At 28.9% G+C, this 13575-nt stretch overlaps 1 protein-coding gene and 1 long non-coding RNA gene across 3 annotated transcripts in view; one reads left to right on the forward strand and one right to left on the reverse strand.

Moving 5' to 3' along the window:
* Positions 1 to 5938, forward strand: part of LOC121122090 (uncharacterized) — a 30835-nt gene extending 24897 nt beyond the window's left edge. Inside the window, exons 2-3 of the long non-coding RNA XR_005865690.2 lie at positions 4932 to 5231; positions 5286 to 5938. This is a non-coding gene — a long non-coding RNA (uncharacterized lncRNA). The remainder of the gene's footprint in view (positions 1 to 4931; positions 5232 to 5285) is intronic.
* The window catches only part of Ent3 (equilibrative nucleoside transporter 3), a 143489-nt gene that overhangs the window by 1140 nt on the left and 128774 nt on the right, over positions 1 to 13575 (reverse strand). For both annotated transcript variants that reach the window (XM_040717088.2, XM_040717096.2), the window contains exon 7: positions 13205 to 13409. In XM_040717088.2, coding sequence (XP_040573022.1) covers positions 13205 to 13409 — 205 coding nt within the window. The remainder of the gene's footprint in view (positions 1 to 13204; positions 13410 to 13575) is intronic.

Raw genomic sequence — 13575 nt, forward strand, 5'->3', positions numbered from 1 at the left:
TACATAACATTATATATCCTCTGTATATGTATGTACAAAAATTTTTTTTTTTTTTGTGGGTGTGTATTTCCTTTTTGCTCGCCCAAACTTTTGAACCGAGAAGACTGAAATTTTGCATAAGTAATCTGATCAAGCTAAAAAGGTAGCGTCGATTTTTGAGGGGTTCATACATCCTATACCCATAACACAAAAACAAGGAAAGTAAATGTGTTGTTGAGTTATAAATCACGGAATGCGTTTGGCGTGTTAAAAAACAAATATACGAATAACTAAGTTATCTAAATTTATTCAAAATAAAAAAAGTTATGGGTAAAAAAGGAAATCGTTGAGATTTCTTATTTCGTTTTTTTTTTTCAGGTTAAAAAAAAGAACTTTCAAAAAAATATTATACTTGTAAATGAAGTAAATTTTGTAGAAATTTGTCTGGAGATTCGTTTGCATATAAATTTGACAAATAAAAATTGATGTTTAACTAAAATATCTGTCATTTTCTGAATAATTTTTAATTTTTTCATCAAACGTCAATTTTCAATCATTTAACAAGAAATGTCACAAAACGATGCATTTTGGACATGAAATTTTAGACTCTAACCTTACAAATAAAGTCTTTTCGATTCCCATAACATTTTTTTGAATAATTTTTGCAATATTTACAAAATGAATCAGTTATCGGGAGTTATTTTTTCGAGAATATTGTTATCCATAACTTTTTTGTTTTTGAAAGTACGGAATAAATATTTGTAGGTTTGTGTTTCATTTTCCAATTCTAATCAATTCTATTTACTATTTCTTTTTTCAAAATTAGTGCAAAATATTTTTCAGTTATTTCCTTTGCGAATTTCAATTTGAGATTTTTTTACCAAAATAAAAAATGGACTACTTACCTACATAATTTTTATGCATATATGTGGGTATATTATTTGGAGTTTAAAAAATAAATTATTATTGTTTATAAAAACACAATTTTTTTAAAAATAAATTAATGATGAAGCAAGGTTACAAAAGCCAGTAGTAAGAGTATTTGGAGGAGGGGGGAGGATACTATGATGAGACTTTGAGGATAACCTTAATTAATCGGATTGATATAGTATAACTATTATGTGTTGTATAAAATGGAATTATTTTATACAATGATATTGATCATTTTGATTTCCCGCTCTCTCGTTGGCCAAACAACGCTAGTATATACATATATACATAGATCATTTGATGTGTGTTTCTAAAGAAAATAAGGTTTTATAGACAGGATAGAGAAAAAAAATACATGTAATAAATAAAAGTAATGACCCTTTGAATGTATCCTACAATAACCTAGATGTACATATTACCTAAATCCATAGGGTCTATAAGAAAACAAACAAATAAAAAGTATTAGCGATAAAGATTTCCTTAAAAAAATAATATTCTTTTTCGTTAACAGAAGCCGTTAAATAATAATATGATAAATATTTAAATATAGCATACGCATATTTGATAAAACTCGATAATTCAGATAATATTTCTAACATATGTAAATGTACAGATGTTGATAGCAGGGAGAATACTAATAATCTATTATCACCGTTTATTCAATAATAACAAGATACAATATACTTTGTACATGGTGCTTTTGGTATACTGGAACTACCAGGTTATTGATGTGTTTCAAATGGAACTTATCTAAAATGGTCTTAAAACTGGTATTTACAGGACCATGACGTATTAATAAAAATCATATATCTGACACATTATTGACTGCCTCCACATTTTCTTGGAAACTAGGGTTAGTCGATATTGAGCCATTTTAGCTAACCTTAAATCTGGGCTTGTTTAAGAGAATAAGAGAAAGCAAGGACATATGATTACTGAACATCAAAGCAGAATATAAAGTTAAATTCGGAATTAGTTACCGTGAAGGTCCTACAGAACCATTTCAAATCATAGAAGTTTTTAGCTTGTAATGAAAAAGGATAACAAAATATTTAAAATGCTAAAACGGATGGTTTAACAGGAACCTTTGAGTTCAAGTCACATACTCTGAGCTGGGGACACATTAGCAGAAAAAGAATACATTAAATGGAAACAAGAAGCCTTGTTACCATTTTTTTAAACTAATTATACAGTGCTCTTACAACATTAGTTCAGTCGTAAATTATCGAATGTCGAGTAGGGAGGTCTCAAGGCCCAAAAAGTTTGCCATATTTTACATTTTTATTATATTATAGGGAAAAGGGTGTCAAAAATGACACAATAACATTTTTGATGTATACAGGGCCGATACGGTTCGTGTTTCACATTCAGAGATTTCCCCCCCGCTCAATTCTTCCCTCTAATGTGAACAACTCGACCGTTTGAAGCTGACAATCGAACAGAACGGGTCAGTATTGTTGAATAGGAGTAAACAAGACATTATCCAGACTACGCCAGGATGCACACATCTTTGATGACGTGCTAAAAGCTCTGGGAGCTCGTATGGGAAGTTCTTATGTATCTATCCAACAGTCCAGACCTGGAACCATGTGACTACTACCTGTGCATGTCTATGGCCAACTTCCTATTTGTGCTTCCATGAAAAGGGTATTATGAAGTTGGATTATCGTTAAAAATAAGTTATCTAACAGAACTGGGCATACTTGGCTTAAATTGGATTACTCTAACACTTCTTATTAAGCATTGAAATAAAGCTTAAAATACGAAATTACTTTTCCCCCAACCTATTATGTGCGACTAGTACTCTGAGACCATTATAGTACTGGTTAATCGAAAAAAACTAATACAGAACGTATCAAGATTAGTTTGTTTCAAAAAACATTTATTTACATATTAGTTATCTTCTTGATTAACTTTGCTTCACAGAAAAGTGAGTATGATGAACTTTCCGCAGGTAAAAAAAAGTGCGGTAAATTGTTCTGTCCTCCAATGAATTAATATTGATTTTTTCATTAATATTTCAATCTACTAATCTTTTTTGAATGTTAATTTTCTTAAATTAAATTAGTTTTCTTAATTTTTACACCAAGTCTTATTTGAAATGAATAATTGCTCCACATTTGTGACGAATTGGCTAACTACAGTATCATTTAAAGGCTTTTTTTAAAGGAAAAGTCGAGTGTTAAAATACTAACAAAAGACGTAGAAATCAATATGAGGAAAAAAATACGTAGAAAATATCGAAGGGATAAAACTGTGTAAGGTATATGAGTCAAAATCCCCCTTGTATTGATTGAGAAAAAAAAACTTTCATTATTTTTAGTAGCACTATTTATATTCCTATATCAAAATTACACAATTATGATAATGATTTTTTTATGGGACCATCATTAATATACATATTTATGACTTTTCTTTGATTACGCTCGTACTAACATACCAAAAAGAAATATTAATGCAATAATCTAATTTACCCACAAATAAATCATATAATTAATTATTAGTAAACTTCCAAGAATTATTACACTCTAAATAAAATAATAAGCGCGGATTCAGACATCTTGATCTTTAAAAAAACTAATAAACCATTAATCTTTTTTGGTGTATTTTATTTATAACTTTTTAGAAACTATTGTGGGGTGTACAAAATGTATCAATGTGTAATATCATTTTTACGATATTTTATTTGAAAAAGTGTTCGAAAAATACTAATTCTAATATTTCCTTAAATTATTTATCAAACATGAGAAATATAACACTATATTAATATTATAAAATCTTTATACGTAGTTATAAAGGAGAGACAGGTTAGAAATCCTCCTTAATTAGTCAAATAAAGTACACTAATTCAGTATAAGGAAACATTATAGTATTAAAATTACTACATCTGGTCTAAAAATTGTTTTTCAAATATATATATATATACAGAATTGGTGATGAAATCTTGTAAATTTTCGGCATGTTAGAAAAAACAAAAAAATTAAAATTAACATGGTTACGCTGACAATTGGAAGAACAGGATAGCAGCTTAGCTCCCATGGTGTTTCATTAGATCAGCTACATTCTTCTGTGACAAGGGAGAAGAAAATAAACAAGGTCATTGACAAGAATTACTCTGCTTTCTATCTTAATTATACTCAAAGTCCAACAAGGATGTAAAACTATAACATCGCAACAAATCCTCAAGTCAACGTAATTCCATGTTAAATTAACCAAAAAAAAAAAAAAAAAAGAATCCGACCCTCTCAAATTTGTATAATTTTTGGTACTCAAGCTCAAGTTCATGAGTAGATCAAGTCTGCCAAATTTCCCTTTTCGGTCCAAACTTTTCAGCGTCGCTTTATTGTCTTAAACATTATATCTATTATTTCTTCTATATTATTTTATTTAACCTCTTGAAATTGGCTACTTAGCTATCGAGAATATAAAAAAAATTGCCTATGAATATGAAACTTTGGCAACGGTTTCTACATATGTACATAAAATCGTTGATTTTTGTTTTGTTTTGGTAGCTCCCAGGGTGGGATCTCAAAGTTGGATAACTTTTTTCCGGAAATTTGGTCAATTTTATGTACATGTTTGTATCTTAAACTTCACTTTATGATTGAAATAGAGTGACGAAAAAAACCTGAGCTACAGTGATACATAACACTGATTAGAGGTTGACAAATTTCAAAAATATGAGTAGGTTAAAGTATTTCACTTGTTTATAAATTACAAATTCATAAAAACGGGCGAGGTAAAATATAAACTATATTTTCATAATTATGCATAATGATAATAATTGCTTCTATTGGAGAGACCGAAATTTAAATTGACACAAATTGAGCTCAATATATTAATTTCGTCTATGGGCATTGACCATTCAGCTACGTTGATCTATAGCACATTTTGTTGCTTATTCCAACGATGATAAATAAAATTATTTTTTGCAATAAAGTTATCACAGTTTTAAAAATTCAAGAACAAAATGTGCTTTTCGTAGTGTTTCAAGCTTTAAGTATCCCTCTGTTCTTTCCTAGGTTCTTTGGAGCCCCAAAATTGAATAAAAACTGATGTATTTTTAGATAGCACATTCTAATCCAGAAGTTCTATGTAAGCATCTGCATTGAGCTGCTTCTTTCTCTCCACAAAAATGGGAGGACATTCTTCACCTTTACTGGCTATAACGCCGAAGACCATGGTTCTGGCTGGATTGTTTGTTTTGAAGATACGTCACACTGAAGTTGATACATTGTCTGGATTTTCGGTGTTAATGTGGTTAATGTAGGGTTGTTCTGCTTATTCACAGTGGCATCATTTTAAAAAAATCTCATAAAAAAGTACATCAAAAATTAGGGACCTGTAATTGTTATTATTATTTTTTTTTGTATTAGGTAAACCAAGCCCCTCCAAAATATAATCATGTGTACGCCCCTGATGGATGTATCGGTACACACAACAAAGGTTACATAGTTCTTTTTATAAACCAACATTCTGTTCTCCAAAAAACAATGTGGCCTCAATATTTGGTATATGCAACCCGATTGACTTTTCTTCTCAAAGTATGTCGAAGCCAGGGACTGCTCGACATGGGTACCGAATCTAAAAGCACTCAGGGTTTTCATTGATGAACTTCGGAACTCCTTGAGCCCCAATTACATTATTACCACTCCTCAGAGCTTTCGGCTGCACATCAATAGCATAATCAAATTCGATCGAGGCTGTTTTGTTGATTAGAAATGGCGATGCATTGCCAATAACAGTTTCATTAATGTAGCTTCCCTCGTATCCGAAATTTAACTGGTTAAAATTGAAGATACTGTAGTAACTGTCACCCGAACGTTGAAGCCATGAAGGTTTCCCGTCGACGAGAAGTAGGCTGCCATGGATCCAAACTTCATTTGCAATACTTGCGACTCTTTTTGAAAGAGGCTTGTCACTATCTGTGAGGCCAATGGCGGCCGAATAGAAAATAATCATTTAGACATAAGCTATATCAGAAAAATATTAATAAAGATTTTTGTTATATTTATAATTAAGAATCACAGTCTATTCTTATTTTTCTCCATGTTTTTAAGTTTCAAGCTTCCACCCAGTATTATACTGAAAATTGAGAAAAAGGTATAGATAAATAACTGTTTTGAAAGTAAAAAAGAAAAAAGGGTTTTTGTGTGGGCTCTTTTTTTATTTATTTCATTATTGCCAAAATCATTATTATGACACAATCTATTTCTAATAAAGAATTTGTAGGTTCAAGCATACTATTGTGTCATATAATTAATATGGTCATTGGAATGCCTTAAAAAATATAATTACTTTATATTGTCTTAGTGTTATTTGAAATGAAGAAAGTAATCATTTCAAGAGTACAAACATGTCATATTCTATACTCCAAAAGCATAACAGCATCGACTTTAATATATATGCCTAGCTTCTGCTTTCTCTTCGCATCCGCATATATGCACAGTCCTAATTACATTGTATATTGACTTATAATGGCTTATAATTGTGGTACACCATGTAATGTCTGATAATACTTAATTTTTGTAAATCGATCTGATCAATAAGTGGAAAACTCCAGAGTGAAGAACATTTGATTTTTAATCACTTAATCTCAACAAATTATAAGGCATAATATTATTTTATGATAAGTTTAATCCTTAAATCTTTTGATTTAAAATCCTAACTTTTATAACTCCTTAAGAATTAATATAAAATTTTACATCCTTCATAAAAATTATCAATATTTTACATTTAAATATTTATTTCTTAAAAAAATAATGAGGTTTTTTGCTTAAATTATAATTTGCACTAGTAATATCATATAGGGTTTGTCATAACTAAATGTTCTCCATCATAAAAAAAATAGAAGTCTAGACAATTTTACTGACCAAAGTTTTTAAATATGAAACTTCATAGAAATACTTTAAAAACCAGACTTTGCTGTAGCAATATATTTTTAATTTTGCATTTTATTCAATTAAAAAAGAAAATAACTTTTAAACCTCCGAAAAGAAAGTGGACGCGTTTGTATTTGGAGAACTGAAAAATATGTATCAATACATATATATTTTTTATTATTTCTTTAAAATTATCGAGATGAATCAAGGGATTTGGAGATTCAAAAGGATGTGTTACTTGTTTAAAGTTCTTAAATGCTCTCCTATAGCAAAACCAATCTAATTAATTCCTCAGGGTTTTCCCCCTCTCTCTTTTGCCCAAAAGGTCTGTGGTCCGAACATTCCAGTCTGACGTTCAGTGATTATGTTAAATATTTTTTTTCAAATAATTGATGACGTTATCGTCGACCTGACACCTTTGGGAAAATAAGCTGACAATTATTTTATTGATGTATTACACTTGCTCATTCTAACAGACTAATGTTTTGGCTATTTCAACTCTCCTTGACAAAAGTTTAATCAGGTTATTTAGGGAGGAGTTGGGAAAACGAATATCTGTGGGAGAGTTAAGTTCAGAATTGATTAAACTGTGTGGAAAAGAAGATTCTAAATTATATCTATAATTTAGTCCTCAAATACGAAAATGGAGTCTTCAAGTTTTGGGACTTCTTTAGTCGGAGAAATTAACTCTTGGGAAAGAAAGCAAATTTTAAACTTATCTGATCCCGAAATTGATACCAAAAATTACTTGGACATTTTGCTATAGCCTAGAACTTCAAATTTACTACAAAAGGACCTCTAGAGGGGACAAACAAGATTTTCTCTTATTTTTGATTTGCTAGAAAATACATGGTTACACCAGCACTGTTTCTCCCCTCAGAAAGGGTTTACACAACTGCATCGTATTTTTATGATATATTTTGTACATAATATGTACATTAAATACCTAAAATTTCTATTGTCTAATCTACAATCAACAATATTATAAATGGAAAAAAACATGGGCGTTTTAAAGATTGAAAAGTAATGAGCACATTGAAATAAGTTTATCAATAGATAAAGCTACATAATTAACACAATTTATCTTATTGATTGTGTGATAATTATCAAATGGTGATGTTTTAAATATATTTGGATCTCATGAGTTTATATTGGAATATTTTTATTTTATAGATTATCATATTTTGTCCTGAAATCCGACACCTACTATGCTGACTTAGACCTAAGCCCGATATTTTCTAGCCCCATCCATCTCTAGTTTGAAATAAACATTGTTTGGAGTTGATATAGTTTTTTAATAACCTTGGTTGTAGAGTCGGAAATATGTAGTTGGAGTCAGGGCCTTTTTTGGTGGAGTCGGAAAGTCTGTACAAACTCTGACTGGCTACAAAATTTTTTATAATACATCTAAATAAAACTTATTTATAGTCTAATTGAGTGTGCGTAAAGTTCTTTTTTTAAATGGTTATATATTATAGTTATTAAGTAGTCCTTCTATTAATTTATGAGACTTGAAAGTTATCTAATTTATAAGTTTACTTTAAAATTTCAAGCGTACTCTATAGTCTATAAAATCACAATTCCTGAACATTTCTAAAGTTTAAATTATTATGATGGGTAAAGCATAGCCACTAGCGATGCTAGTTTATTACTTAGTCCTGTAAATAGCCAATGTCATCAGAGTAAAGAGTAGAGTGTAGTGAGAGTTTGTTTGTATTCTTTCTTTCGTTACGAGTCCATAATAATCAGAACTTATGAATGTATAAGCAATAGATAGATTTTAATCCCTTTCATTTGTTGTTCATCTTGTTAATCCTTTTGCATCGACGGGACGCTGGTGTCTCCTTTATTAATTCATTCGTCATTGCATTATTTTTCAGGATATTTAAGATATTTTTAAATTATTAGAAAGAGTAATAATAGATCTCTAAAATCTACAAAAAGTATTTTAGCATAGATATTTGTGCTATATAAGTCTCCAATCCATGTCATTTTTTGGAATTCAATAAAATATATAAAAATTCTACCTATCATATGTTTTTCATGTAAGGATAGTTTAAATATTTTATTGCCGTTTTAATATTTTGTCTAGTCTAAAGAATAATTGTTGAAAATTTCAATATGCTTTGATGAAAATGCACAAGTTATGCCAGTTTCAAATTTTTGGGACACTGGTGTCCTTCAGGGTTTGAATAGTAATTTATTTATTAGATTTAAAAAAATGTTGAAGATTAGACATGTATCCTTTTTTTTTTTAAATTAGAGTATTCATATTAAAGCACTCTTTATTGTTGGTAAGATTAGCAAATAAAACATGTACTTACATATATTTTGTATGAATTTTTATGGTAGAATGTAGAATTGTTCATAAACTACATAATGGAAAAAAAAGACAAGGAACCTTTTTTTCAACTTTTTTATCAACCCTTTTTAGCAGCACTATTTATTTGTCACAAAATTTATAGCATTTTAGATGAAGTAGACAGTGCCAATTTATTAAATGACTCTGATACTGAATTAGTAGCTGATGAAACGAAATTGCAGAAACGAATGTATAAGATGCTGCATTGTCCCCTCAAACCAACATTCACATAGTTATTACTTGTTTGAATGGGAAATAAAAAGTATACGAAAAGAATGAATAAATGTTAGAAATTCAACTCAATAGTGTAAACTTTAGTATTTTGTTTATATATACATAATAAAAAATTACCATTCACAACGAGAGGACACCAGTGTCCCATCAAATTCTGACGAACTTACTGATGCTATTCAAAAATTATTTCTAATATGATCAAAATGATCAAGAATTGAATAAAATTATCTTTGATATCTGTCCAATTCACGGTGCGTCTGAAAGGATTAAATATCTTATATTCCAATTTTTTTTCTTTATAACTGGGATAATTTTTTACTACATATAACTAATAACTAGCTATAGCTATAAATGAAATCCATATGTATATTGACTTAAATGACTCAATAGTACTTATATAGGCTATAAAATATATTATTAAAAACTGTGTTGGAGTCGGAGTCGGGTATTTAATGTTCCGAATCTGCAGCCCTGATTATAACTACCCTATACAGTACTTTCTCCAATTCGGGTTAAGATATGTTTAATTTTCTTGTAGCTGGGTGAAAATATTCTTAATGAATTTAACTATATGCAGATGCAAAATATAATTTATTTTTATAAAACTATACTGCAGTAAAAAATTTAATTTTGTGTACATATCTTTATATATATCTAAAGACATGTATACATAAATATATGTCTTATTGTATGCAGAAAAATAACCCTATTGGGATGAAAATATCTTAATCTATTTCACTAATGTGAATAAATAGATAAGATAGATTAAAGACAGAGTTGTCCACAGGAATATATATATATATATATTTTATTTTTTTGAAATTAAAAAAAAATAAATCCAAAATTAAAACTTTTTTAGAAAAAAATTGAAAAATAAAATATTTTGGAACAAAACTTGAAAAATTAATTTTAAATATTAAACTTTTTGTAAAAAAAATTCAAAAATCCGTAGCTGTTCATGGAAAAAATTCAAATAATTTCATTTGTGAGGAAAAATTTCAAAAATCCAGAACTATTTACAAAAAATGAAACTTTTTGGAAGAAGTTTCCAATATTAAATTTTTGGAAAAAACAAAAACCCCTTAACTATTATTATTTTTTTTTTTTTTTTGGGGGGTCTATAGCCCTTCATAATTTACCCTTTAACTCCATACGCAACATATTTAATAGTATGAGTTTTCGAATCTCGATTTGAACTATTTGACAAGTTTTTGATTCAAAAAATTTATTGTTGCGATTGAAAATATATAATGAACAGATCCTTGTAGAGAAAAATGTTGCTAATGATGACTTTAAAGGATTGAAAACGTATTGCCTTAGCATGAAAGAGCTGACATTATGGAATGCATATTATGAATGGAGTAAAGAGCTAATGATGATTATTTCTTTTTCTTTTTTGGGGGAGGGGGAGATAAAATATATGAGTAAAAAAAAAATCCCAACATGTATTCTACATAATTTAAACTAATAGTTACGATCAGTTATCGGATTTAAAACAGGTTAAGTATCAATGCGCTCAGTATCAAATAATTAATAGACAAAAAAACATCGGCAACCTAATTATTATAGCTAAACAATAGAAATACTACTATTGGCATGGGATTTGAATATTATTGGTTACCATACATTGAAGATAATCGTAGGGCTTAAAGTTATATTTTTAATTTTATTTCTGTCAGTACTAGTTTTGAAAGACCAGTGTTTATGCACATTTTGTTTGCTACTGCCTTAATCACCATTGTTTGTAAGTTTGGAATCAAAGTTATAAAATATCCAAACATTTTTTGTCAAGTAGGTTGTGCTTAATTATTTCAACTTTATCATACATTTTTTAGATACTACAATCAACAATAAGATACGTAGGAATAAGCACAATAGCTCTTTGGCTCCAAAAATAAAAAAAATATTTTTGGCAACGTATGAACTATGTATTCTTTTCTTCGTAGGAATGAAAGGGAAACAATAATTTGTATGGATGGAGCATAATTTTTACACTTTATAGAGTTTGAATCTAAAAAAAACATTATTTTTTTTAGCAGGAAAAACGTTTGAAAATCATTTAAATCTAAATCTAGTAAGGATGTTAAAGTATGGAATTTTTTTGTATTGATATTAATATTGTTTATTTTCTACATTACGATACTGATATTCAAATAGATTTTAATTGTAAAAGTAAGGAAGAAAATAAAAAGATACACATTATATGAACCTAATGTTAGATATATAATCTTCTATATTCAAAAAAGTAGATCATTTTAAACTAAATAAGTATAGTAAACACATAAAATATAATAATAAAAAAAATTGGTTAAATTTCAATTTCAAAATATCTACTTAAAAAGGTTTTTTTCAAGAAAGTTAGAAAACACTTTCCATTAGAATTTTACTCAAATTAAAAACTATTTCAATAATATGAAAATGAATATTAAATTTAATACCATAAATTTATCAGTTATAAAATTATTTTCCGCTTACGGTGTGATCCATTAAAATCTGAACACTTTCAATTTTAAACTTTGACATAATATAATTCATTAATTAACCAACGAATTTCATCAAAGTTAATACTATAAATAAATGTGTGTCTGAGCTCTCTTAACCATTAATGTAGTCACCCTTAGTGGCAATGATGACTTCCAGGCGTCATTAGAAGTTCTGCCACCCGGATTTCATTCTATATCATGGCGTTCAAGTGCTGGTTGATAGTGATTTTGAGGGCCTCATTATTTGGAAGGCTGACACTACAGGCCTTTCGATTGACATGCACACAAAAATGTAGTCGAAGGTGTTAGTATAAGTTATCTAGGGGGAAAAAAAAGTAAAAAGTGTTTTTTTGTAAAAGTGTCAAAAAGAATCTTGCAACAGAGGAGATGGGTCTTTTTCATTCCTGGTGTCACAAGGATCTTTCCAGCCGCTTTTTTGTTAGTTCTCTGGACAGTTTGGCGCGAAAAAAAACATTTCACTTTTTTTCTTTAAAACTTTTTTTCAAAGTTTTTTGAGCTATGTCTCTCCGCCATTTAAAAAAAAACATTTGAACAACCAGTTTATTGTACACAATTAAAAGTGTTTTACAATAGAACATGAACAAAGAAACAAAAAAATTATATATGGCACAGTAAAAAAAAAACCTGGGGAACATCGATCATACCTTATTCATCCAATTTTGATGATTTTTTAACTATTCTTTCAGGCTGAAAATGAAAATCGAGACTTTAATTTTTGTTTATTTCGATGTGTAATAACTCTAGATCATATTGAGGGAACCCATTCATTCATAAATACATATGCAGGTTCTTATAGAAACTTTTTAAGTTTGGGACACGTACAAAACCTTAACAATATGCATACAAATATTATTAGAGAAAGGAAATATGGAATCTTATGCTCAGGGAATGGCAAATAGAAGAAATAACAAACAAAAAACTTTCTTAAGTAAATTATAGATATAGCTACACACTTTCTTTACTTGGAAAGAAGAAAAGGTTTTTCCTTTGGGCAACCAATATATGAACACATTGTACACAAAAATAAACTATAAGGAATTTCCTGGTATTTTGAGTTGGATATTTTTTTTTTTCCTTTTAAATTTATGATTATTTAAAAATAAAGTAGAAATATAGGCCCCTTTTAGAATGTACATATATACATAATGTAAAAAATACCAGTTTTTTTAAATCATATTTCTTCCTTTATTTTTTTTTTTTTTTGCACAAAAATGTAATCAATTTCAAGTTCCCACCCAATAATCAAGAAAGGTTCCTCTATGAACCAAAACTACATAAACATATACCACATAACAAACAGGGCCAAATATTACCTTTTATTGATTTCCAAGACTTGCTTGCACTCCGACCAAAGGACATGGAACTACCCTTTACTGTAACAACAACGTCCTCCACTCGATAGCGTCGATGAAACCGACAAGATTCTCCAAATTCTGGAGGAAGAAGAAGTCCACTTTCTTCAAACCCATCCTCTGGACGAACAACGGCGGGACAGCACGTCCGAGAATCGTTTAATCCCTATAAAGAAAAAATATCGAAGTAAATTATAACTGTTTTTATTATTTCGATTTTTAATTATATCCCCTGTATTTTATTAAAACGTTTACAATACATTGCGCATAAATTAGTATCCCATAAATAGTTTTTTTATATAATAGTACCCTACATGAATATCAGGAGATCC

This window comes from Lepeophtheirus salmonis, chromosome 1 (assembly GCF_016086655.4).
Source record: "Lepeophtheirus salmonis chromosome 1, UVic_Lsal_1.4, whole genome shotgun sequence".
In the NCBI taxonomy this organism is placed as follows: Eukaryota; Metazoa; Arthropoda; class Copepoda; order Siphonostomatoida; family Caligidae; genus Lepeophtheirus; species Lepeophtheirus salmonis.